The 26,502-nt window shown below is 39.4% G+C and overlaps 1 protein-coding gene across 4 annotated transcripts in view; it reads right to left on the bottom strand.

Annotated features, from left to right (window-relative positions):
• sugt1 (SGT1 homolog, MIS12 kinetochore complex assembly cochaperone) overlaps positions 1-26,502 on the bottom strand; it is a 78,572-nt gene that overhangs the window by 37,082 nt on the left and 14,988 nt on the right. For 3 of the 4 annotated variants that reach the window (XM_048532563.1, XM_048532566.1, XM_048532567.1), the window contains 6 exons: positions 23,702-23,772; positions 19,840-19,893; positions 18,828-18,859; positions 14,899-14,933; positions 4,343-4,439; positions 2,522-2,629 (listed from right to left, as the gene is read on the bottom strand). In XM_048532563.1, the coding sequence (XP_048388520.1) occupies positions 2,522-2,629; positions 4,343-4,439; positions 14,899-14,933; positions 18,828-18,859; positions 19,840-19,893; positions 23,702-23,772 (397 nt within the window). The remainder of the gene's footprint in view (positions 1-2,521; positions 2,630-4,342; positions 4,440-14,898; positions 14,934-18,827; positions 18,860-19,839; positions 19,894-23,701; positions 23,773-26,502) is intronic. The other variant, XM_048532565.1, reaches the window with a different exon arrangement.

The following is a 26,502-nucleotide window of genomic DNA, read 5'->3' on the forward strand; positions in this document are numbered from 1 at the left end:
ATAAAACAAGGCAACAATCTTACCTGGATAACTCACTCAGAATCTACATCAGATTTCAGCAAAGGAGTTTCTGACAGCTGGAAAAATAGGTGCACAAGGAACAGAAACACAAAGTCCCTGCTGCAAAGTACTTAGAAAACAGTAAAATCAGGGTGAGTCAGCACAATTTCAATCAAGGGGAGGTCATGCCCATCAAATCTGTTAGAATTCTTTGAGGAAGTAACAAACAAGTTAGACAATGATCTATTTGGATTTCCAGAAGGCATCTGACAACGTGCCTCACAGGAGGTTGCTAAATAAAAAGTAGCCCATGGTGTCAGGGGCAAGGTACTGGTGTGGATAGAGAACTGGCAGAAGGCAGAAAGTGGTGATAAAGGATTTTTTTCAGAATAGCAGTGACCAGTGGAGTTCCACACAGGTCAGTATTGGGATGACAAATATTCAAGTTTATATTAATAACCTGCACAAAGAATTGGCAATGTCAGAAGTCACATGACACCAAGTTACAGCAATAACCATTAGTTCTGTTAGTGGTACCCATGATCAGAGTGTAATTTTTAAATATGTGCTTCATTTGTCAAACTATTTGAGATTCAGAGGTTCAGTGAAATCACAAACTTTCAGAGTGCTTCTCCTTTGTCAGGTGAAGAGTCTGCTAAGGTGCCACGTTTGCAGATGACACAAAGATAGGTGGAGGACAGGCACTGTTCAGGAAGCAGGGAGACTCTAGGAGGACATGGACAGGCAAGGAGAATGGGCAAAGAAGTGATACAAGAAACATCATGTGGAAAGTGTGCAGTTACACACTTTAGTGGGGTAAAATAGAGACAGATTATTTTCTAAATGGCGTAAGGCTTTAGAAATGTGAAGCACAAAGAGGTTTAAGAGTCTGAGCTCAGAAAGGTCTTAGGTTAACATACAGGTTAATACAACAGTCAGGAAGGCAAATGCATTGTTAGCATTCATGTCAAAGGGACTGGAACACAAGAACAGAGATGTACTGCCAATGCACTACAAGGATCTGGTCAGATTGCATGTGGACATCGTGAGCATTTTTGGACTCCATATCTAAGGATGGATGAGCTGATGTTGGAAGGGGTCCACAAGAGGTTTATAAGAATGATCAGCAGGATGAAGGGCTTGTCACAGGAGTGGTTCAGGACTGAGGGTCTGTGCTCGAATAAGTTTAAAAGGATGCGGGGGCATCCGACTGAAACTCAGAGTATCGAGAGGCTTGGTAGAGTGGACATGGAGAAGATGTTTCCACCAGTAGCGCCCAAGGGTGCAGCCACATATGAAGGGATGACTCTTTTGAACTGAGATGAGGAGGAAGGTCTTTAGCCAGAGGGTGGTGAATCTGTGCAACTCTCAGCCTCCACAGCCTTCTGCGGCAAAGTCACTGACTGCATTTAAGACAGACATAGATAGGTTCTTGATTAATAAGGAGATCAAGGGTTATGGAGGCAAGGCAACAGAATGGGGTTGAGAAGCATATCAGCCATTATCGAAAGGCAGAGCTGACTTGATAGAGCAAATGGACTCATTCTGCTCCAAATCTTATGGTCTTCTGCTGATTCTAAAAAGCAATTAGTCCCCAAGCTTTTTGGTTCCTTATAAAAGAGAGCTGAACAGGTCTCAGTTGAACATATCGATGCTGAAGGGTTAACAGTATCTTTAGATGTTTATAATTACCCATTGGTACCTTGGTATTGTACTTAATAATGTGTGGAATCAAAGGAAAATTGAACCAACATACTGATTATTGACTCAAGTGAAGAGTTGCATCAAAATATTTAAAGTTAAAAATATTTCAGAGTTACATTAAACATTTAAAACTAAAATACACTAAAATATTCTGTTTAGAAATTATAAGAGTGAGGCAGTATGGTCATTCACTATATACTACTGGAGATATACAGAATCCTTTTGACACACAAAGGGGCCATTTGGCCCATTGAATCTGCACTGACCCTCTTAACAGCAACCCACGAAACCCATAACCCCCAACTCCCTAACCCTGCAGGGGATTTTTAAACCATGATTTAACTCACCTAACTTGTACATCCCTGACTACTTAGCAAAGGCAATCTATTTCACCTGCACATCTTCCGGACTGTGGGAGGAAACCCACAAGATGAATGTGCAAGCTAGACAGTCACCCAAGACTGGAAGTGAACTGTCCCTGATGCTGAGGCAGCAGTGCTAACTGCTGTGCCACTACAATGCACTGTTCATAGGGAAGCAAGTTCTTTCCAGCTAATTACTGACCCGATGTTCAAAGTTGCTCTTAATACACTTATCTGAAAGTGCTAAGCAATCAACTATTCAAAACTCTTGCATTATTCATACCAATAACACAAGCATGGCAAAAAAATTACACAACAGCTAAAGAAACAAAAAGTCCTCCAGGAAATTTAAAGAACAATATAAATGTTCACTTTAAAGGGCCATTCCACCGGTTTAGCACAATTCTACATCTTATTCAAAAAGCATCACCAATTCAATTTCTGTTGCATCATACCTTTGTTCCAAGCACTTTGACTGTGCAATACTGAGGTACTATGGGATGCAGAAGGCTGAGTTTCAAATTGTAATCATTTTCTGGTGAAAGCTTCACTGTTGCACTCACCTATGAAAATAAATTACAAATCATTCATTCATTCAAATTAATCCTATTCAATTTCCCTTTGAAAGCAATCTGTAGGAAGCAGGAAAAAAATGCATATTTATTTCAACATCTATAATTACCAAACCTCGGTCCTTACTGTTTTGCAATGCACAAGTTTTAAAGCAAATTGCAAGCAAGCTTAGCTCACATACGCCCCCATCCCAGCTCCCCTCACAATTAGTTGAGTTTAAAATTAAATTACAATGAGTCAGACTGGGGCAGAGGAGAATTGTTTTATGCAAAAAAAAAACCTACCTCTCAGCAAGCTAAGATTGAATTTATACAGTATCAAAGCTTCAGCTGACTTTCACAAGTGGTAGCAATAAGGCGGCCTTGGGCTATGAAGGTAAAGGATTTCTTTGGAAGGCCTACAGATGGATGGCTCTTCCACACCCCTGGAGGAGTTTTAAAACTTGCCTTCTAGCACTTTTGCTTCCTGTGCTATGTTTTTTTTAAATGAATGAAGTGATTGCCTGGCTCAGTTCAAAGTTAATATTCAGTGAGGTCCAAAAGAAACTTTAGATCCTCAATTTCAACAAGCTGATGAGACTGTTGCGTGATTCAATGCAGCACCCTGGTATCTTTAAGCAGAGCCAATTAAAGCAGGAGCAGATGAAAATACATGAACAAGGCAGTACACTTTAGCGACTATTTTAAGTGTGTGACAAACTAGCTTCTCTTGAATCAAGAGAATTTAGAGTTTAAAAGAAACATTTCTACAAGGCTTAGTAAGATTAATAACGAATATAATTTTTCAACTGATAGTACAGCAAATTTTACTGCATTCCCAGCACGTCTGACACAGTAACATTATGTTTAAACACTCGCGAAACAAGCAATTCACTGGTGAAGCACGGTAATTCCATACAATCAGCGTAACTGCTGGCTGTTAGAGTCGCCCATGGCTGTAGATAACATCAAGTGGTTGACAGTGGTTTTTAGCTAACACAAGATGGCTGAAGGTAACTTAGTTAAACAACACAGCTTCCACAGTCGGAATTCATGGCCTTCATGCTCATAGCAACTAGACAAGGAAACAACTCCTATAATCAGCTTTGGATGCAGAGAATGGTTCTGCTTAGAAATGAAGTGTAAATCAGGATGAATTTCTCACACTTTTTAAGTAGCTGGTGTACATGCAGGTATCAACATAGAAAATAAATCCAATTGCACTGATCTTTCTCAAATACAAAACACCTCTACCCACTTTGAGCAGGGAGCACACAATGCCAAGATAACTGAATTTATTAGACTTCGTTTACCTTCTTCATCGTTTTGTAATAAATTCTAATTAATTTTATGATCCATTTACATTAACAGATTTAATCAAAGCACAGCACAAGCACCTGTCAAAAGCACATCCGCAAGTAATTTAGAAAGCTCTTATACTGTTGTTTTAAGATTGATTACAATTTTTGTTAATGGCTCTAAATGTAAAAGCCAAAAAAACTGTAATAAACTGCAAAAATTTTGCACAATACTGCATTTATTAGAAAATTATAAACATAAAGAAAGATTTAAAAATAAGACTGAGTGTCATGACAAAGCACTCAAAAACACTTTCAGTGCCGTACCATTACTTAAAATGTCCAAGTTATAACATCTCTGGGTTCACATGAAGACATTTGCTTGTACCAAGTGCAGTATTTGCTAATAAGTACTTCTGACACTCACACTTATTTCTGAAAACTCGACGTTCACAGCATCTTTGCTTGCATTCTTGATCATTATTGTGATGATAACATGAGAATCTGTCTGATACCAATCATGCCTAAAAAATTTAAAAATGTTTAAATCAACTTTTTAAAAAATAATTTAACTTCTATTTAACAATTCAAACAGATTAAGCAGTGTCTTAGTTTCTAACTAAACTCTCTGCCAATAACAGTTACATTATTGACCATCAAGGTATGACAGCTCCATTATACATCTCCACCTAAATGGTACGAGCAGTCCGCCCCCCCTCCCCCCCACCGCGAATGGAATACCCACAAATGCTAAAACAACACAATTAAAGACAAGCTCTCATTTTTGAAAATTAATCCGTATGCAAAGATTTAATTTCAAAGATGAAATACGTTAAATGGCAATTGTTGAAAAACAGCTGATACGTTGCAATGTAACAGATCATCAATATTGACAATGAAGCTACATTGTCCTTTTGCAATCAGTGTTAAGTCTTTGGATATGCATCTGTGAGCAGATGCTGGCATCCAGGACAGTTATTTCCATTCAAATAGAAGCACTGGAAATATTTCATGACAAAATATAAGACACGCTGGAGTTTATGCTAATCTATCATTCATGAAAAAATATTCCTCCGTTTGTAATTACTAACATATCAGCATACAAGACTGGCTGTAATATTTATAAGTGGGCTGCATTATTTCTAAGTAGCAGCAATAAACCTGGCCAAACTTTCAGTTTTTTGTACAGGGATAATTTTGTGCATAAAGGTTTGCAACTAATGCAGTTAAATTTTTGAACTGGTACTCATGTACTTGGAGACTTGACAGGAAGAATGCTGAAGGGATATTTCCTTTGTGGAACAACAAACTAGGAAATACGGCTTAAAAATCAGGGTCTTATATTTAAAAACTGAGAAGTGGGTACTCGCCCCAAGGAGTCTTTCTTCGAAACTCACTTCCAACAACAGAAATGGAGGCATGGTTTTTTGATGCTTTTTTTCTTTTCACGGCAGAAGTAGACAGATTCTTGGCTAACAATGGAGTCAACGGTTATTGGGAGTACATACAACCGTAGAGTTTAGGCCACAATCAAATTTGCCATGATCCTGCTGAATGGAACAGCAAGTTAGAGGCGCTAAACGCTGTACTCTTGCTCCTAATTCATGCACGTGAGCTTGCCATTTCCAAAATTAGGCAAATAAAAGGTTATTTGTAGGAACATTACAAACGAATATGCTAGCAAAAGCGAAAAAAAATTACAACATTGGTTGAAATAAGACATACAAATTACAGTATACATTATTTAATACAAAAACCAAGTAGTATAATATTAAAGATATAGCTGATTAAGTTTACTCACTTGGACATTTATTGTACAGAAAACCTTTTGTCAACATTATTGTGCTAAAGAAAGAGATACAACGATTCAAAAACCACTGAAGTTGCACAACCTCATCCAACTTATTTTCTGTCTACTCATTCACCAGTTTTATCACTGGTCTGGTCAGCATACAGTGCCCATTCTTAGTTGGTGTTGAACTAGTTTTTTGAATTGCTGTGCTGCATTTGTATTCCGGAAATAAATTCCTCTTGGAGTGAGTTCCAGGATTGTGATTGGCAACAATGAAAGGATCTTTCTGACTTGGAGGAACTTACGTGTGGTATGAATCGGCAAACTTTCAACCACTGTACTTTAAAGGGGAGAAACCCTTGATTCAGGATATGCACTTGAAATGTTACATTACATCTTGTTGAGAATCTAATACTCATCAAACTTGATTTCACTGTGATTTCATCTTGATAGTGGCTTTTTGGGAGCAGTTATCAGACCTCAATGACTGGTAAATTGAGCCTCACCTATCATTACAAAATGTGTGAGGATTTAAAAGGGGCCTTACAGCTCTTGAAACTCAGTCATGTTTCGAGGTCGTGGTTCAGGTTGGAAAACCCCATGGTAAACATGAGATAACAAGGTGGTCTAGACCATCCAGGTCGACAAAGTGTCTAGGCCCAAAACGTCAGCCTTCTGCTCCTCTGAGGCTGGTTGGCCTGCTGTGTTCATCCAGTTCTACACCTTGTTATCTCAGATTCTCCAGCATCTGCAGTTACTACTACCCGTGGTAAACATAGTAGCTTCATTGCATTGGTGATAGGGGTGAATGGTTAAGCTTGCAAATGGAATACCAATGAAGCAGGCTATTTGTTTCAGATGGTGCTGATTCTCAACTAATATTGGATCAGCACTCCAGCAGCTGAGTGGAAACTATTCCACCACATTCCTGATATGAGCCTTGTACACAGAGACAATAAATTAATTAACCTCAGCCTCATGTCCTAACACATTCTAGTTGTCACCATACTACAGTACACAATTCATTGTCACTGGCCGAAGGTGAGCTTCGATGTTAATGGTGTAACGTTAATTCTGATAATGTTATTCAGCAGAGGTCTCTCTATTGGAAGATAGTCATTGTCTGGAATTTCTGTAGCACTAATGCTACTAGTAAAAAGTGTGAATGTCTTCCTGATCTTACAGCTTGCAGCCAAAGACTACTACCTGAAAAACCATGAATGGAAATGAACATAGCATAACAGACATTCCACTTCTGTCATATGATTATTCATGAATAATTTTAATACACTTGCAGCCAGAACATTATCCTGAAGGCATGCAACAAAGTCCTGAGGCAAAAACAATGAAACTCCTCAGTTTCCTTTAGGCCATAGATAGGAGTCTACCTAATGGAAAGATACCTATGAAGTTTAAAAATTCATTCAGGGGATGTGGGCATCTCTGGCTGACCAGCAATATTACCTATCCCTCCTTGCCCTCAAAAAAACTGGTGGTGAGCTGATGCTGACTTCCATCATCAAAATAAATGGTCAATGTCATGCATGTCCAAATCTACTTTATTACCTCTCTCCATCTATCTACTACATCTATGCTGTTAGGTCATCTGCTGACATTCAGAATAAGATAAACCAGAACTACTTCCAGCTCTATGCTGAGAGTAGCTATCAGATTCAATCTCCTTCACAAATTCTGTAGTTACATTAACTCTTCTGCAGCTGTCTGAATCTTAACTGATATACCTGCAAATTCAGCAAAAGATGGAGTTTTTCAATCTTGTATCGTTCCCATCACAAAATATTTTACAGTTCTGTAACAATTTCAGCTCCTGATCATAAAGCATTATATCTACCACCCTCACAACCCAGAGGCTCGAGATTTTCCCAATGATCACATATCTATTTATCAGAGGTTTGTCTTGTATCTTAAGTCACAGATGCAATCATGCAGGAATAATTCCTTTTCTATTTGAGTTATGTATGGGGTACTTCAACACTCAGAAATAAAAGTAGAACAATTCATCAATATTTAATTATCAACATTCCACTAAACAAAGCCCCCTGGGTAGGGCGGGCACATTAATTTCCCAGACACTGTATTTAAAAGACCACACAATGAGCATGTGTTACCTAAAGATTTGCTTTCCAAGCTAACAAATACACATCTATATTCAAAACATATCTTTCACAGACAGGTGACATCACAGCAAATGTACTTTCACTGCACGAACACAAATTTGGAACATTTCAACGAGACAGTTAACATTTTCACTATAGCTCAAGTCTCAACTTCAGACATAAATGCAATTGATATTGTTATAATGAATAACACCCGCTATATTCTCCTCCATATTATGGCTCCTGGAATGACACATCCTGACAAATCCCCTATTAATTTGAAAGGAATTTATTACCACAGTCATTTCAAGTTATCCTGGTGCCCATTTAGCTAATTATTTATTTGGTGGCCTTTAGAACTGTTCTCTTCCCTGTGTAATCTCTCCCCTGAAGGATCCTCCCTTCCACAACCTCTCACCATCTGCAACCTTCCCCACCAACCTCATCCTGCATATAGTCTGTTCCGCAATCCAGCTCTGACAGTCACTGCCTCTAAATCCCCATCATTCTTGTAGCCTCTTTCAATTTCAGAAGCTTCTCTTCCTTATCACGTATCTGCTCCCGGCACAATGCAGGACAGAACCCAATCTATGAGAAAAGCTCCTGCAAAAGATATTGCACATGACTCCTGCTCCCCTGGAGACTGCCACCACACACTTTCCTAACTGCTCACTGCTTCTTCAACCACAGGTTGTTTCTCTACTTTGTTAACAGGCCGACTAGCGAAGCTAGAGGTCACAGCTGCTAGAAGAAGAGGTGAGAACAGTGTGGACTTTCTCACTCCTTGACTCCACAAAGCTTGACGATCACTCAAAAGGAACAAATTAGGAAGGTAATGGATTACCCAACTGCCAGGATAAAGGGATGTTGGGTTGCTTGTCCACAGATATCTAAAGGTAGTAGGACAGTTTAACAGGGTATTCAAGGTAGTTCAATGAACACTTGCCTTTATTCATCATGGCCTAGATTATAAGATAGAGATAATGCTGGAGCTGCACAGATCGTTGGTTAGGCCATAACTAAAAATACTGTGTGCACAGCGACGGCCCAGATGTATTATCCTGAGACCCAGGTGATATTATGGAGACCCAGGTTTGAATCCGCTTTGAAAGATGGTGGAATTCAAATACAATAAGAGTCTGGCTAAAAGTCTAATGACCACCATGAATTCATTGTCGATGAAAAAACCCATGCGGCTCACTGAAAACTTATTCAGTACAAACCCCAAGAAAACAATATTACTTATTTAATATGTAGCTTTTGACAGCTGCTGAATTTAAAAATAACAACCAACCAGGAGGTTAGCTGGCGTATACTCTTACTCTTTCAACGACAACTTGAATAGACAGATATCAAAAATTAACTGCATCAGCACAACTTCAAGCAACAAAGGATATGAAATGTTGATTTTGTGCACAGCAAAAAACTGACAGGAGAGAATACTGCACCTAATTATATTTTACTGCAAATCTCTGTTCTCAAAAGACAAGAAATCTTTCAACTAGTACAGACTAAATACAATTGTGAACTATTCAACAATAATTCAGGTGACTTGTTAAAACTAAGTTTTTGGTTTGTATTGTGTTTAACAAAACAAATCAATATTTTTCTATCTAATTTAAATGGGTTAATACTATACTGAACTGTAAATTAATTCTATTATCCATTAAGGGAAGAAAGAGTACCTTCAACACTTCCCACAAAAAATCTAAACAATCATTTCACAACAATTGGGCTGTCAAAAGGCAATGTATAAATATTAACAGCTTGGATTAACAGAACCTGCGAGCGATCTGAAGAGAAACAGCTCCATCAACAGGCAGGAGGTAACAATGTGAACACTGCAGAATGGCAAGAATTCTTTCAATATTTTACCATTGAAAAAATTAATTTGCGAGTAAGAATTCTGTGCATTTAACTATGAACTCTATGCTGCCCACAAAGAATACATCTCCAGAACACGAATCATCTTCTAGCCTCCAAATTAAGACACAAATTAAATATAACAGTAATTCAGCTTAAATGTGAAACTACTAAAAGGTAGACATTTGAACAAAGTGCATTTTGGAGCTCAATCAGTAACTTTTCTTCATTAATTGGTCACTTACTATTGCCAGCTACTGAGCAATTACATTTAATTAGCTGGAACAGCCAAAGGTAAATTTAACGCAATCGCATTCTGCAGTCCAGAGGAAAATAGTTTCTTATTTGTTGCTCAAAATAGCACAATACTAGAAAAGAATTTTACCGATCACAAACAGTCCTGTAATTATATACATAGAGTGAAAATAAATGTAAATGTGGCATATTAAACAAGAGCTCACTATCAAAACTAAAATACAGCTCAATATTTGTCAAAGTTAATTTACATATTTTGCAGCAAATTTCAAAAAGAAAAGCCCAAAGATACTTTGTAGACATACTAAGGAAACTGATAACAAACCATTATGACAAAATTGGAAGGAGAATGAAAACTTGGTGTGGCAAAATAATCTATAAAATACATCATCAAAAGTATAAGGGGAAATTATGTAGTAGGAGTGCAAAAAAGCACTGCACACTTCAGTTTAAGTATTATCAAATGTTTGCACCAAATTTGAATTGAGACAAGCTGTTAAAATAACTGGAAAAAACACTTAGATAATCAAATTCAGTTTTCCTGTGTGCATGTTTCAAAGGAGTTAAGTGAAAACATATTAATGACAATAAACTTATTTGAAAAATAAAGCTGTATATGCACAATAACAGATTTCAACATGCATAATACTTGAACATGTACCTGGGCTCAGCGCATGATACAGAACCAAATTATTTGATTTATACTTTAACAGGCACTCAACACAATAAGCTAATGGTTGACTGTCAACTCAAATGTTTATAGTGTATATCCATGTGAAATGATCAATTCCAAGTAGCTATTTTAGAATTGCTATACTTCTATAATCTGTTATGGGCTGGGATATAACTAAACAGTGCTTTTTTTGGTTATATTTCTGGCAGGCTCACCTAACTTAATGGGTTGACTTTTCATTTTTGTGGAAGTGTTACATTTGTTGTAGAATTCTGACCTGGCATTTATAATATTCTATTTAGAGGTCGCGACAATCTACTCCAGAATCTCTTAAGCAGTTCAACCTAACTTTTTCCTCTCTGACATTTCTTAAGGTTCTGGAGACAAGGCAACCAGGTATAATCCGAATGCCCTCATCTAGCCATCCAATCTTAAGGTTAAGTCTGTCAAGTTGTCAGACAGACAGAGGAATTATTGCAAGATAATTAGAAATTGCTGGAAAAACAGGGGAGTCAGCAGCTGTAAAGAGCAAAAACAAACTTGGGACTGAAATGCACTTTCAACAAGTACAGTTCTGGTTATTGTGCCAGAGGAAGAATATTATTAAATTAGAGAGGATCCAGAAAAGATTTAAGGTCCCTAACAGATGACCTTGTAGAGGTTTAAAAAAATTACAATGGTCTAGATAAGGTGAATAACAAATGTCTTTACCTGAGGGTACAGGAGTTCAAAATTTAATTTAAAAAAGGTGGGGGGGTGGGGGTGGAGAAGAGAGAAAGAGAGAAGGTTTAAAAGGATCCAGGAGGCTATTTTTTTTTTCCGACACCAGGGGTGATTTGTATGTGGAATAAATTGCCTGAGAAAGTGGGAGATATAGATAGTTATAATATTTAGAAGGCATTTGGACAGGTATATGAAAAGGAGGGGGTGGCAGGTATATAGGCCAAACGCAGGCAAAAATGGGACTAGTTTAGATTGGGAAACTTGGTCAGCATGGACAAGTTGGACCGAAGGAGCTGCTTCCGAGCTGTATGATTCATTAAGGAACACGTCCAAATCAAACTGACTTTTAACATCAGAATAGCTAATATTTTCTATGTTTCGAATATTTAGGCCATTTCCTTCTGTTCCATGCTGCAGGTTTATCTTTTCACAGTAAAAACAGGGATGAATTTCTACCATAACGGTTCAGTTCAAAACATCATCAAATTAGAAACACATAAGACAACAACCAAATGGGGTAACTAATGCATCCTTCCTAATTATGAAGGCTTTCATAAATTTGGCCGGTCTCAAAGATATTCTCCATCTACTTCCCAGCAGACACGAAACAAGCACTTGAAGCCCACGGCTGACTGACAAAGGGAGGCTTAAAATTTGAATATGGCTGGGTTTGAAGCACTTAGTCAACTACCGACCAGTGAACTATGGCAACACTACCAGCGAACACTGAAACATTTAAGAGAAATACTTAGTAGAAGTCCAGCCCTTTCGTGATCATGTGCAAGAGCTTGTGGAGTTAACCAACTTTGGTTAACGAATGAGCTTAGATGCTATAAAACTAAAATAAATGAAATACACAAATGTGAAACTGAGTGGCAGTAACATGAACTATTAGGGAAATAAATAGCAAGAACTGCCAGAAAAAAAGGAGAAAGAAAGAGAGATAATGGGAACTGCAGATGTTGGAGAATCCAAGATAACAAAGTGTGAAGCTGGATGAACACAGCAAGCCAAGCAGCATCTTACGAGCACAAAAGCTGACGTTTCGGGCCTAGACCCTTCAGAGAGGGGGATGGGGAGAGGGTTCTGAAATAAATAGGGAGAGAAGAGGCGGCGGACCGAAGATGGATAGAGAAGATAGACGGAGAGGAGAGTATAGGTGGGGTGGTAGGGAGGGGATGGGTCAGTCCGGGGAGGACGGACAGGTCAAGGCGGTGGGATGAGGTTAGTAGGTGGGAAATGGAGGTGCGGCTTGAGGTGGGAAGAGGGGATAGGTGAGAGGTTAGGGAGGCGGGGACAAGCTGGGCTGGTTTGGGGATGCAGTGGGGCAAGGGCAGATTTTGAAGCTTGTGAAGTCCACATTGATACCATTGGGCTGCAGGGTTCCCAAGCGGAATATGAGTTGCTGTTCCTGCAACCTTCAGGTGGCATCATTATGGCACTGCAGAAGGCCCAAGATGGACATGTTGTCTAAGGAATGGGAGGGGAAGTTAAAATGGCTCGTGACTGGGAGGTGCAGTTCTTTATTGCGAACTGAGCGGAGGTGTTCTGCAAAGTGGTCGCCAAGCTTCCGCTTGGTTTCCCCAATGTAGAGGAAGCCACAATGAGTACGGTGGATACAGTATACCACATTGGCAGATGTGCAGGTGAACATCTGCCAGATATGGAAAGTCATCTTGGGGCCTGGGATGGGGGTGAGGGAGGTGGTGTGGGGGCAAGTGTAGCACTTCCTGCGTTGCAGGGGAAGATGCTGGGTGTGGTGGGGTTGGAGGGGAGTGTGGAGCGGACAAGGGAGTCCCGGAAAGAGTGGTCTCTCCAGAAGGCAGACAAGGGTGGGGTTAGAAAAACGTCTTGGGTGGTGGGGTCGGATCATAGATGGCGGAAGTGTCGGAGAATGATGCGTTGTATCCGGAGGTTAGTGGGGTGGTATGAGAGGACGAGGGGGATTTTCTTTGGGCAGTTATTGCGGGGGCGGGGTGTGAGGGATGTGTTGCAGGAAATGCGAGGGACATGGTCAAGGGTGTTCTCGACCAATGCGGGGTGGGGCGGGGAGGACTTGCGGTCTTTGAAGATTGCAGACATCTGGGATGTGCGGAAGTGGAATGCCTCATCCTGGGAGCAGATGCGGCAGAGGCAAAGGAATTGGGAATAGGGGATGGAATTTTTGCAGGAGGGTGAGTGGGAGGAGGTGTATTCTAGGTAGCTGTGGGAGTCGGTGGGCTTGAAATGGACATCAGTTTCTAGCTGGTTGCCTGAGATAGAGACAGAGGGGTCCAGGAAGGTGAGGGATGTGTTGGAGATGGCCCAGGTGAACTTGAGGTTGGGGCGGAAGGTGTTGGTGAAGTGGACAACCTGTTCGAGCTGCTCTGGGGAGCAAGAGGCAGCGCCGATACAGTCATCAATATAACGGAGGAAGAGGTGGGTCTTGGGGCCACTGTAGGTGCAGAAGAGGGACTGCTCCACGTAACCTACAAAGAGGCAGGCATAGCTGGGGCCCATGCGGGTACCCATGGCCACCCCCGTTGTCTGTAGGAAGTGGGAGGAAGTGGGAGGAATTGAAAGAAAAGTTGTTGAGGGTGAGGACAAGTTCGGCTAGGTGGATGAGTGTTGTCGGTGGAGGGGGACTGGTCGGGTCTGCAGGACAGGAAGAAGCGGAGGGCCTTGAGGCCATCCGCATGAGGAATGCAGGTGTATAGGGACTGGACGTCCATGTTGAAAATGAGGTGTTGGGGACCAGGGAATTGGAAGTACTGGAGGAGGTGGAGGTCTTAGGTGGTGTCACGGACGTAGGTGGGGAGTTCCTGGACCAAGGGGGAGAAAATAGAGTCCAGGTGGGCGGTGAAGAGTTTGGTGGGGCAGGAGCAGGTGGCGACAATGGGTCGACCAGGGCAGGTGGGTTTGTGGATTTTGGGAAAGGAGGTAGAAGCGGGCAGTGCGGTGTTGGGGAACAATAAGGTTGGAGGCTATGGGTGGGAGGTCACCTGAGGTGACGAGGTCATGGATGGTATTGGAGATGATGGTTTGGTGCTCGGGGTGGGGTCATGATCAAGGGGGCGGTAGGAGGTGGTATCAGAGAGTTGGCGTTTGGCCTCAGCGATGTAGAGGTCAGTGCGCCATACTACAATGCGCCTTCCTTGTCTGCGAGTTTGATGGTGAAGTTGGCATTGTTGTGGAGGGAGCGGAGGGCTGCCCGTTCTGCGGGGGAGAGGTTGGAGAGGGTGACGGGGTGGAGAGGTTGAGGCGGTTAATGTCTCGACAGCAGGTGGAGATGAAGAGGTCAAGCAGAGAAAGAAATAGAAAGGAATATGAAGCATTGCATTAAATACTTTTTCAAATACATTACAAGAAAAAGCTGAAGCAGCATTAAGGCTTGACTTCAATCTACAGGCAACAGATTCAGGTCACTGATATAAATAATGTACAACAATTTCAACACATCATGTAATAGCGCTTATTGTATGTACATTAACATTTAGAAATTAACTATTTATTCAACGGGTGTTCTTATTTCCAAAAGCCACTAGAAGAGCTTGTTGTAGTAACTCATATGGTGAACTTACTTTACTTTTGGCACTGCCTTCTGTTGTGTACATATCTGTTTGCAGGGCAGAAGGACGTTACAATGGAGAGAAAAATAAGAACATGGCTCGTTATTCCAACAAGTAATTAAATACTCAACTCTATATTTTGCAACGATATTAAGTTTACTCATTTGTCCTAACTGAGGCTAATCACAAGAGATAACAGCATATCCAAGACAACACAAATCTACTTAAACAGCTAAAGTTGACTCACAGATGTTGACTACACCCACGCTTGATGTATGGATCAGTTGGTATAACAATTTACAAAAGAACTTAAAAGAAACAAGCTAAATTCTGAAATGTAAACTCTGAACCAAGAAAGTTAACTTCTGCAGAAAGAATGGCTTTGATTTTTCAATACCAGAGTGGGCTAAAGGAAAAATGGCATGGATCTTAGCCTAATTAAAATTGAACTGCTGCACAAACACATGAGCAGAGTGCCATAGTACTAATAGGTAACGCCCAACTTGAAAATAATTCTGGGATCTAGATTGTTGCGAAGTTTGCTCGGAACATTTAACATTTGCTTGGCTCACAAATGCGCTTGGACGAGAAACTAAGTATCACGTAGAACACGAAATTTCAAATCAGTATGGATATTCCAAAAAACATTCTCCATCTGTAGACAGCATGCTACTCTCTACCATATTTGTGGTTACATGAACAATTTTTTTTGCACTTTGACAGAATGGGGTCAATGGTGGCCATGGGGAGATGACAAAGTCAGAAAAAAAATTTAACAGAAAATAGAACCATACAATAGTTACAACGCAGGGGAGAATTCCCTGCAGCACAAGTCTGAACTAGCTAAATAAACTAATGGCCCATTCTAATCTTACTTTTCATCACCAGGCCCACAAGCTTTGTACAATTTAGCCCTTCAGATTAGATCCATTTCCTTGAAGTTCAAGGTTTCTACCTCAACTACCAAACTGAGCAACTGATTAAAGACACCCATCACCCTATGAGTTAAATTCTATTTCCCTTCTAATCCTTCAACCAATTACCTCCACTGTGCCACCAAGTACGTGACTTCCATATGGGGGTAAACAGGTATTCCCTGTCCACTATCGATGCTTCCCCATTATTTATGTACCTCTATTGTCACCCCTCAGCTGCTTCTGCGCAAAGGAGAATAACCCCAGCTTTGGTTCATAAGTTCAAGCCCTGGCAATTTTTTAAAAAATCGCGTCTGTACTCTCTACAGCAATTCTGTCCTTCCGGTACCGCGGCCACTTGAACAGTATACAAAACTTTAGACGTGCCCTAGCATAATTCTAGCATCATATCTCTGTTTATATATTTAGTGACTAATCTAAATGAAACAGTGCATCCCATTTGCATTCCGTACCACCTTGCACAGACTGTCCAAGGTCTCTCACTTTCTCTATCCCACTCAATACCGACCTGCCTATTTTGTACACCTTTGTTTTGTTTACATTCCCCAAACATGTAACCTTGAACTTACCACTTTGAACTGAATTCCATTTGCCACTTTCCCGCTCAATCAAGATTATCTAATCCTGCTGTTGACAGTCATCTTCATTATGAATCATATCTAGCCAATGCTTTTGTCATCAAACTTCTCAACGTCATCTCCCACATTTTAAACTTACATTAGTACTTTTTACTACAAGAAACAAATGAGACAGCAATTTTGTGGAACATCACTGAAAACTGCTTTCCATTCATAAAATAGTCAACCAGTACCCTTCGGTTTCTTGTCACTGAGCCAAGTTTAGAACCAACACATCACAATTCCATGTATACCATGGGCTTTAATATTTACTGATCAGTCTACCACGTGGAATCTCATCAAATGCCATACTAATATCCACGCAGACAAGATTCACTACATTACCCTTGATCTTTCTTGGCATTTATTTCCTCAAAAACAATTTAGTAGGACAGAACCTTCCCTCAGCAAAACCATGCTAACTATCCTTGATAAAGCTGTGCCTGTCAAAGCAAGTGTTAATCCTATCTCAATTCTGACATTTAGTAACTTGTCTGCAAGAAGTCAGACTGACCAGCCCATAATTATTTGGCCTACCCATCACACCCTTTTTGAACAATGGTACAATGTTCACAGATCTCTAATTCCTCACCCATATCTAGTAAGAACTGGAAGCAGACAGTGTCTGATTTCTGAGTTTCCTTTAACAGCTAGGATACAAGTTATCTAGCCGTGCTGATTTACTCAAGTCCAGCCAATACTATCTTTCTAATTATGCTTAGTTTATCATTCCTCTTTGATGGAGGCAGAGGCAAAATATTAATTTAAAACCCTGCAATCACGTATACATTATCATGTGCATTTGATAGGTTTAACCTTGTCATCCTCTCGCTCTTAACTCACTGCTAAAAATGTCTTCAGATTTTCCTAAAATTTACCAGCCAATTTATTTTCTCATCCTGTCTTTGTTTTCGTAATTTCCTTGCATTTAACTCTTGTACTTACTATCCTCCTTTAAGATTCTTAAAGTATTACTTTTTTTGAGATTCTTATAAGCTCATTCTTCTGCTTCATCTTTCCCTGGATAAAGAGGTGGCACTAGATTTGGCAGCACAAAGGAAAAAGTTTCATTATTCAAAAGTGAAAATTCCACCAAATGGTGGAAAATTCTCATTCCTCTAAAATTTACTTCTCTCTCTGGTTGTTGCACGACCTAAGCACTTCCAGCATTTCTGTTTTTACCACAGATTTCCAGCAGCCATAGTATTTTGTCTGCATAAATTATTCAGGATTCAAGCAAAAAAAAGCCAGATTTCACAGAAAAACACTGCAGCATCTTGAGACAAAGGGAATCCAGCAAAGAATGCATGGATGAATCTACAATCAGGGTCCAAAAGCTGGAAATTTAAAGAATGCAAAGAACAAAGTGAAGAAGGTTTTCTAAGGGATCTTGATCAAATGGGTCGATGGGCTGAAAATGGCAGATGGAGTTCAATCTGGATAAATGCAAGGTATTTACGACAAAGGATAGGGTTTATACAATTAAGGGCAGGGCCTTGGACAATGTTATAGAACAGAGGGACCTAAAGATATAGGTGTGTAATTCTTTGAAGTTAGCATCACAGAGACAGAATTGTTAAAAAGGCATTTGGCACACTTGCCTTCATTGCTCAGTCCACTGAGTACAGGACTTGGGAGATGTTATGTTGAGGTTATACAGGGCATTAGTGAGGCCTCTTCTGGAATACTGTGTCCAGTTCTGGTCAGCCAGTTATAGGAAGGATATTATCGAGTTGGAGAGGGTTCCGAAGAGATTTGCCAGGAGGTTGCCAGGTATGGGCGGGTTGAATAATAAGGAATGGATGGAATTTTTTCCCCTGGAGCAAAGGAGGTAGACAGGTGATCGAAGTTTACAAAATAATGAGTTTGAGTTATATTAAAAAAAAATCAAATAGGCTGGGACATTTTTCACTGGAGTATAGAAGGCTGAGAGGTGACCTGATAGAAATTTATAAAATGAGGGTATGGAGTTAATGGTAGCTTTGCTCCCCAAGATGGGGAATTTCAAGATCAGGGGACACATTTAAGGTGAAAGGACAGAGATCTAAAGACGACATGAGACGTTTTAAATAAAAAATCAGTGTGGTTCATATGTGGAATGAACTTCTTGATGAACGAGGATGCAGGTCCAATTACAACAATTAAAAGGCATTTGAATGGATAAACGAATAGGAAAGGTTTGGAGGAATATGGGCCAGAAGCAGACAGGTGGGACTAGTTTAGTTTGGGATTATGCTCAGCATGGACTAGTTGGAACAAAGGGTTTGTTTCCGTGCTGTATAACTTTATAACAGAAATCAGAATTAATCTTTGTAACTTAAATCTACAAGAGGCTTATAACCACCAATCATTTGAAATGAAAATCCCAGTTAAACTATTTAAGGAGTACCTCTTCAGCTTTTCCATCTTGCTGGCCTACTGCTGAAATAAGAATTGAAATACTTGTTAGACACCAAGTAATCAACTTTACTTCATATCAATTTTGCATTCATTGTTTATCGCTACTAAATTAGATAAAAAAAAGAAAAGCTTCAACTATCCAATTTTGATCTCTTTCGCTAATTTAAAAGATACAGTCACCAAAACACTTTCCACTTTAAGAAAAAGACTATGCAAATATTTGATTTATTCCAATAAATTGCCACACCTCCTTTAAATGTCACTGGGGATATCTGCAAAAGGCGAAGAATTATTGTGACACATTTTCAGCAAATTACCTTTTGCAGCAAAAGTAGCGAGGAGAGAGCATTCAGAAAAAGTAAGCTGTTTCTATTGTAACAGACTGCCCTCACCATTGGTAATTTCAAGTAAAGATAATCAGGCACTGAACCCAGACCACACAGATCACATTTATCAGCCCACTGTAGGTTTTGTCACTGTGTTAATAAACTCAAACAGCTTTAAAGCAAAGTATTTGTAGAACTGTGTCTGAATAATTGGTTTAATATTGCACTGGACCATACAAGCCACCTCAGCTCAAAATACCAAAGTACACCACTATGATAGCTTGGGTTTTCAGAGGATAGGTGCAAATAACAAAAGGATAATTTTAAACAAAAGGATAATTAAAGCAGACACGTAAATTAAGTCAAAACAAACAGAACTGAACCATGGATGCTGGAGATTAAAGAACAAAACTGCTGGCAAAAATTAGCAGGTTTGCTACCTGTGGAGAGGACACACAGTTGACATTTCAAGTCCATTGACACTTCTTCAGAGCTGACAGCAGCTAGGAAAAACACAAGTACATATGCCTTGTACCACAATCAGCAACTCTAGCTGTTGTCAGATTTAATGAAGCGTCACCGGAGTTGAAACATGAACGGTTTTCTCCCCATAGATGCTGCCAGACTTGTTGAATTTCACTAATTTCTATTTTTGTTGAAGTAAATTAAACTTACATTTCAGTGTTTCTTCACAAGTTTTGATCCAAGTGCTAAAACTGGGATTGTCACCTACCAAACAGAAAATAGATTACGATGATTTCAGAAGAAGAAATGAAAACTTCACAGCACACCACATTGAAACAGACTTCACACAATGATTTATTTAGGAAATCCAGATTAAAACCCAAAGAATGAACGAAGGCATTTTATTCCAATATCTGTCAGAGCTTATGAAATGAATTTCAGCACTCTTTATTTATTCCAAATTGCAAAATTCACAATTCTAAACTTAGCAGTATGTACACTAAAAGCAGGACTACACAAATAAAATCTTTTGAGTGGACTAAGCATGGTAAATGGAGCAAACATTAGTACTGCATAAAGCACAAATAACATCCAATATTGCACAAAAATAGAATTAACCCATCAAGTGCTACAGTAATAATCCTGATAGTAATTACTGACCAAGACCAACACAAGGAGTCGACCAAGTCTAACATAAGGAGAATTACAGAAACTGTTGGGGTTGGTTCCGGTGTAGTTGCAAGAGGGACTGTTCCAAAAACATACAAAGCAGGCATAGTTCAGGCCTATGCAGGTGCCCACAGCCATCCCTTTGGCTTAATAGAGTAAGGGGTGATAAGGAAAGGCTCTAAATAAAACTTAAAAGAATAAATAAAATAATTAACCCATTAAAACTCTTAAGGGTGGCAAGGCAGATGATTCCAAAAGGTGGAATTGTCGACACCAGTGTAATACAGAATAAATGAATCTGCAACAAGAATCCAGAGTGTCATTGAGCTGGATGCTGAGCTACAGACACTCCAAAATAAAAAACACAGGATGTGGACGTGCCGGTGCTGGACTAGGGAGGACAAAGTCAGAAGTGAATGACACCAGATTATAGTCCAACAGGCATATTTGAAATTACAAGCTTTTAGAACGCTGCTCCTTCGTCATTTGCAGAGGTGCGAAAATCTATGAGGAAGGAAGGTTACTTTAAAAAACAATTACGATTTAATCAGGAAGGGCCAATCATTTTATGAAAGGAAAATCACATTTATCGATTGGATGAAGCACTATCCGCAATGGATAGAGAACAGTTATGTTTACAGTGATTTCAAAGGCATCTTTAAAAGTGCTATATTAAAAAAATGCTGCAGAAGAGCACATGGTGTACAGCGGTTAACATTACCCTGAAGTGCTTATTAGCTAAGAGGTAGATAGCTAGGATAAATGGGTCTGTTTCAGGTCATCAAGCTGACAATAACAGAATGCCACAGAGATTAGTACTATATGCTCAACTATTTACAATCAACGTCGATGATTGTGATCAGGGACCAACTGTATGGAAGCTACGCTAGCCGGTCAACAAGTTATCAAGATGAGGTAGGAAGTCTGCAAAGGGATTCAGACGGGTTTAGTGAGTGGGCCAGGATTTTGCAGTGGAGCATAAAGTGGGAAAATGTGAACTCGCTCATTTTGGCAGAAAGAATAGAAAACCAGCATAAATATTTGATTGGAGTGAAATTGCAGAATTCAAAAAATACAGACAGACCTAGGTATTCTGATAATATTCATCACATGAAGTTAGCGTGCAAGTAGAGCAAGCAACTAGGCAGCCAAATAGAATTGCTTATTACAATGGGAATGGAATATAAAAATGGAATATAAAAAGTTACACGGCTGTACTGGACATTGTTCAGACCGTAACTGAAATAGTGTACAGTTTAGGTCTCTATTTGGAGAAAAGAGAAATTACTTAAGAAGATTCAGTTGACTTCTTTATGGGATAAAAGGCTTATGTTAAGAAGAAAGATTTAAGTGGTTACGTCCATACCTCTGGGGTTTAAAAAAAAGGAAGGCAAGCTTATAGAAGCACAGAACATCCTGACGGGACTGGGTACAGCAGATAGCCGGAGGACTTATACACTTGTAGCGAAATGAAAACTATGGGATAATATAAAAGTGATCCTCTTAAGTCCAAGTTGAGATGTTTTTGGTTCCCTTTGAGCGTCATGAGTATGTAGAGTTCTCTTTCCCGGCTTATGGTGTATTTAAAATTATTCAAAGCTGAGTTAAATAGCTTCTTGATAGACAAGATATTCTGGGGTTGTGAGATGCAGTCAAACAAAGTGCAGATGACACCACACCCAGGTCAGCCATGATCTCACTGAATGATGTAGCAGGCCAGGGACAAATAGCCTACTCCTGTTGCTACATTCTGCGTTCCTATGTTTACATGTAATCTGTCCCGCAGCACCCATTCCACATCACCAAGGAACCTTACTTGAGTTAGGGTGGAGACAAATCAAATGCAGAACTAGGGGGGGAATGAATTAATTAGCAGCAAGTTCGTTGGTAAGGACAAGTCATTTGACAGACTTTTTTTTGAGAGCGTAAAGTACGGTGGAATCAGGGCAATTGCTGTAGTTCTCAAACTCATGGTAAGGATACGGCTAATTATTTAAGTTTGTTAATGAAACATGGATTGAACAAAATCGCTGGACAGATTAATACTGGAAAATAAAAGTTCTAACAAATTTTTCTCAAAGTAGCAGAGTGCCACAGTGATTGGTGTGAATTTTATTCAAATATAAACGTGAGTAGCTAAAACCACGAGGGACAAGAATAAGCTGATTTGATAGGTTCTGAAGTTGGACAGGCACATAGAAAATGTTGAATAAAATCAGGTTGTTTTCGATGAAGATGACAAAGTCAAAATATATTGGAGTGTAATAGTGGACCACTTGGGTACTTTCCCTGGGCATTCTTTCTAATGATCTTTATTATTTCAAGTTGTCCCTGCCTTGGTTCTTCCATTCCTTTTAGGCCTTTTTATACTACTGTTCAAATGCATTTGATGTCTTGTGTCTGTCTTCACAGAAACAAATACTTGCTCAAAGTTTCTGCTATTTATTTTTCATTGTTAATTCCCCAGTCTCATCCTTATGGGTTTACTATTACAATTCTCTCTTTTTCTGTAATGGAGGAAGCTTTTATTGTAGGTTTAATATTTCTTGCTAATTTTCCGATATTGCATTCCAGAAACCAAGCTTTGGCAGGTCTCCATCCAAGTGACCTTTCTTTCTCATTTATCAAGTTGTTCAACCACCATCCTATCAAAGCCAAAGTGAATTCAATCCTCATAATTCATCACTAAAGATAAACACAACACTAGCAGAAATCTCAATTGTTATGATGAGACGTTGGAACCATAACTAAACTGTGGAACTCGTGGTGGCAGTATACAGATGGATGAAACTAATATTCAAAAGTTTCTGGCATTACTAATGAGCAAATATAACTCTCATTACAGACTTTACAATGGGCTCCTGACAAAAGACAGTAAGAAAGTAAGTATTATGATGCAAAGATCCAATTATTTGCAAATAAATACAGTAAGACCTCATTAAGGTTTGATTGTGTTCTTGGATATCATGATATTTTGCTGACTTATAGCTTAGCACTGGAGGCTTTTTTACTGAGTAAAGAATAAGTATTTGAATTTAAATACTGTATCACATGCAAAACCATGCATTCCTAGCTAAAATAGTTTCAAAATAAAATGCACCACTATACAAAAGAAATGCTTGTCAGCCTTGCCAATTGTAAGTTCAGCAGCCAGACAAATAGCAACTGGAAGTGCCACTGGAAGGCTCGAGCACAAGGCAGGCCATAGAACAGGAGGTATGTGGCCAACAATCTTAAGTAAAGCTGTCAATCCTAAATGGATTCATTGATATAACTTCAGCAACATTAACTCATTAAATGATGTTTCATTTTATGCAGGAACTTGCTGTACAAAAACAACATATTTCCCTAACCCAAGTTAAAATTCAGTTTCCAACTTTCTAAAGGAATGAAGAACACTCACCATCTAATTCCTGCCCTCTTGTAAAGGACTCCATTGATGACTGATACATTTTTAAGTGATACTCTGCAATTCTAAAAGAGGAGCAATATATTAAAACAGCTTTTAATGAAAAGTATTAGGTCTACATAACCAATGCTGAAACTTTATTACAAAATAAATGCAAAGTTCAGAAACACTAAAATCTCCTGTCACAATTTCATTTCCTATCTGATTATCAACTTCTGTTACAATAGAAAAAATGAAATGTAATTACATGTCCCATTGTCTGTCAGGAACCTGAAAGAATTGCGAAGTACAGAGGTTAGATATTATTAATAACTCTGTGCAGGGAAATTCCTTTCAAATAGTCAAAACATTTTCAAAGGATATCTTCCTGTTCAGCTGTTCATTAGTCATCTGCTCACAGCCTGTTAATCATCTACGAGACACAAGCCAGACGTGAGAGGGAATGCTCCCCACTTGCCTGAATGAGAGCAGCTCCAACAATATTCAAGTTGACACGGGGGACAGGGGCATTGTTTGATTGGTACCACATTCACAAACATTCAATCCCATCACCACTGACACACATCAGCTGTGCATATCATCTGCACAGTACACTGCAGAAATTCAAAGTTTCTAAACAGCACCACCACCGAGGAGGACCAGGACAGCAAGTATATGGGCATACCAGGCTCGCCTCAAAGACAGTCGCCATTATTGCTTTGAAATATACAGCCATTGCTTTCATATTCCTGGTCAAAATCTTGGAACCTCCTCCTTAACAGCATCTACAGCAGTTCAGGGTGGCTGCTCACAATCACCTTCTTGACGGCAACTAGGATGGGCAATAATTACTAGCTCAGCCAGCAATCATAGAATCCCTATAGTGTGGAAGCAGGCCATTCAGCCCATCAAGTCCACACCAACCCTTCCAAACAACATTCTGCCTAGATCCGTCCCATCCTTGTAACCCTACTTTTCCCTTGGATAATCCACCTAGCCTACACATCCCTGGCCACTATGGGTAATGTAGCATGGCCAATCCACTTAACTTGCACACTTTTGGACAGTGGGGAAAAAACCCATGCAGGTACTAGGAGAACGTGCAATCTTCACACAAGACAAGACAGTTGCCAGACGGTGACATTGAATCTGGATCAGGGACACTAGGAGACAGCAGTAGTAACCACTGAGCCACTTCATGTCCTCATCCCACAGATGAATAAAACTGACAACTGCTGGCTCTACTTTGAGTTGAAGAAAAGGTCATTCATTGTTCACTTTTTTTGCATCCCTCCCTTGGGTTACGTTTTTACTGTAAATAACTCAAACGTTTTAGAAAACCTTTCTTTCAATTCTCAGTTAGAGGTGCCCAATCATCTCTATCAATAACTTAATTCCTACAAGTGGAAGTTATAATTTAAAGCATATGAATTATGAAACTAGACTTTGGAACTAACACAGATAACCACTGTACAAGGCACTAGTGAGAGCCACAACTTAAATACTCTGCATAGCTTTGAACTCTATTTTAAAGGAGGACTTTAAATAAGTTAGAAGTGGTTCAGGGTAGGTTTATCATGACAGCTGGAGTGATCAGGATGACTTAGGAGAATGGGTTGTCAAGATGGGCACGTTTCTACTGGAATTTAGAAAAAGGAGTGACTTGATTGAAGCGTTTAACGTCCTGAATGGTCTTGGTAAGGTAAATTGCAAGTTTACTTGTGTGTCAGTTCAAAACTAAGAATTGCCTTTTTAAACAAAATAAAAAGGGGTTTCTTTAGCAAATATGGAACAGTTTCAGAAGTGTAGGAGGAGTCATTCACCTCCTCTGCATTATGAATGAGGTGAATATTTTCCAAATGCCTCTACCCTAGCTATTTGTTCAATGTTTCCAAATCTACAAACTCATGTTAGGAACATGTAGAATGAAAGACATTAGTTTGACAATGCGGAAGTCACTTTATCAAACCTTGTCTTAAGAGTTTAAATGTCAGATAACAGTATTTGGAAAAAGGTCACATTGATTTAATCAAGCATTAATGAACGCTATCGCCTACTCTTCAAATTGTTTCTCTAAAACCCCCTTTAACAGATCTAAATACTTAAAAATGCAAAGTAAAATGAATTTAGTTCATGAAGATTTTAACAAAGCAAAAAATTGTTACATAGGATAAATATTAATTATAAAAATGTGCTTGCACCGTTGTTTCCCAAGGCTTGGCTTTTTCTAACAAGCTTTAGTTTTTTTTCCGCTCCACACACTACAGGTCGGACACACCATAAAATCTGATTGTCAGGAAACTGGAATTGACCAAAAGACAACATTCTGGATAATGGTATAGCCTGCTTCTGTACTATATTCAGACACTATAACAGAATGCAGGTTCAAAATCCAGGAAAGTCCAAGTCTAGCATAGCGTCACACACTAAAGTCTGGATTCTGGACGACCTCAGATTTATTGTGCAAGTTTAAAAAGCTATATCAATTTCTTTTGAGGAAACAGTCAAATTCTGGGTCAAAACAGTGTGAGTGGGAGAAACACAGCAAGTCAGGCAGCAGAGGAGCAGGAAAGTCAACATTTCAGTTCAAGACCTGATGAAGGGTCACCACCCAAATCAAGACTTCCTTGCTCCTGTGATACTGCCTAACATTGCTGTGTTCCTCCAACTCACACGATATCAACTCTGACTTCTAGCACCTGCAGTTCTTGCTATCTCCTAGTCACAATTCTGGGATGTTAGATCAAATATACTGACTGACTTTTCTAAGTACACATGAGATATAGCAATCCTGAGCAGAAAATCACCGATATAAT

This window comes from Stegostoma tigrinum, chromosome 6 (assembly GCF_030684315.1).
Source record: "Stegostoma tigrinum isolate sSteTig4 chromosome 6, sSteTig4.hap1, whole genome shotgun sequence".
In the NCBI taxonomy this organism is placed as follows: Eukaryota; Metazoa; Chordata; class Chondrichthyes; order Orectolobiformes; family Stegostomatidae; genus Stegostoma; species Stegostoma tigrinum.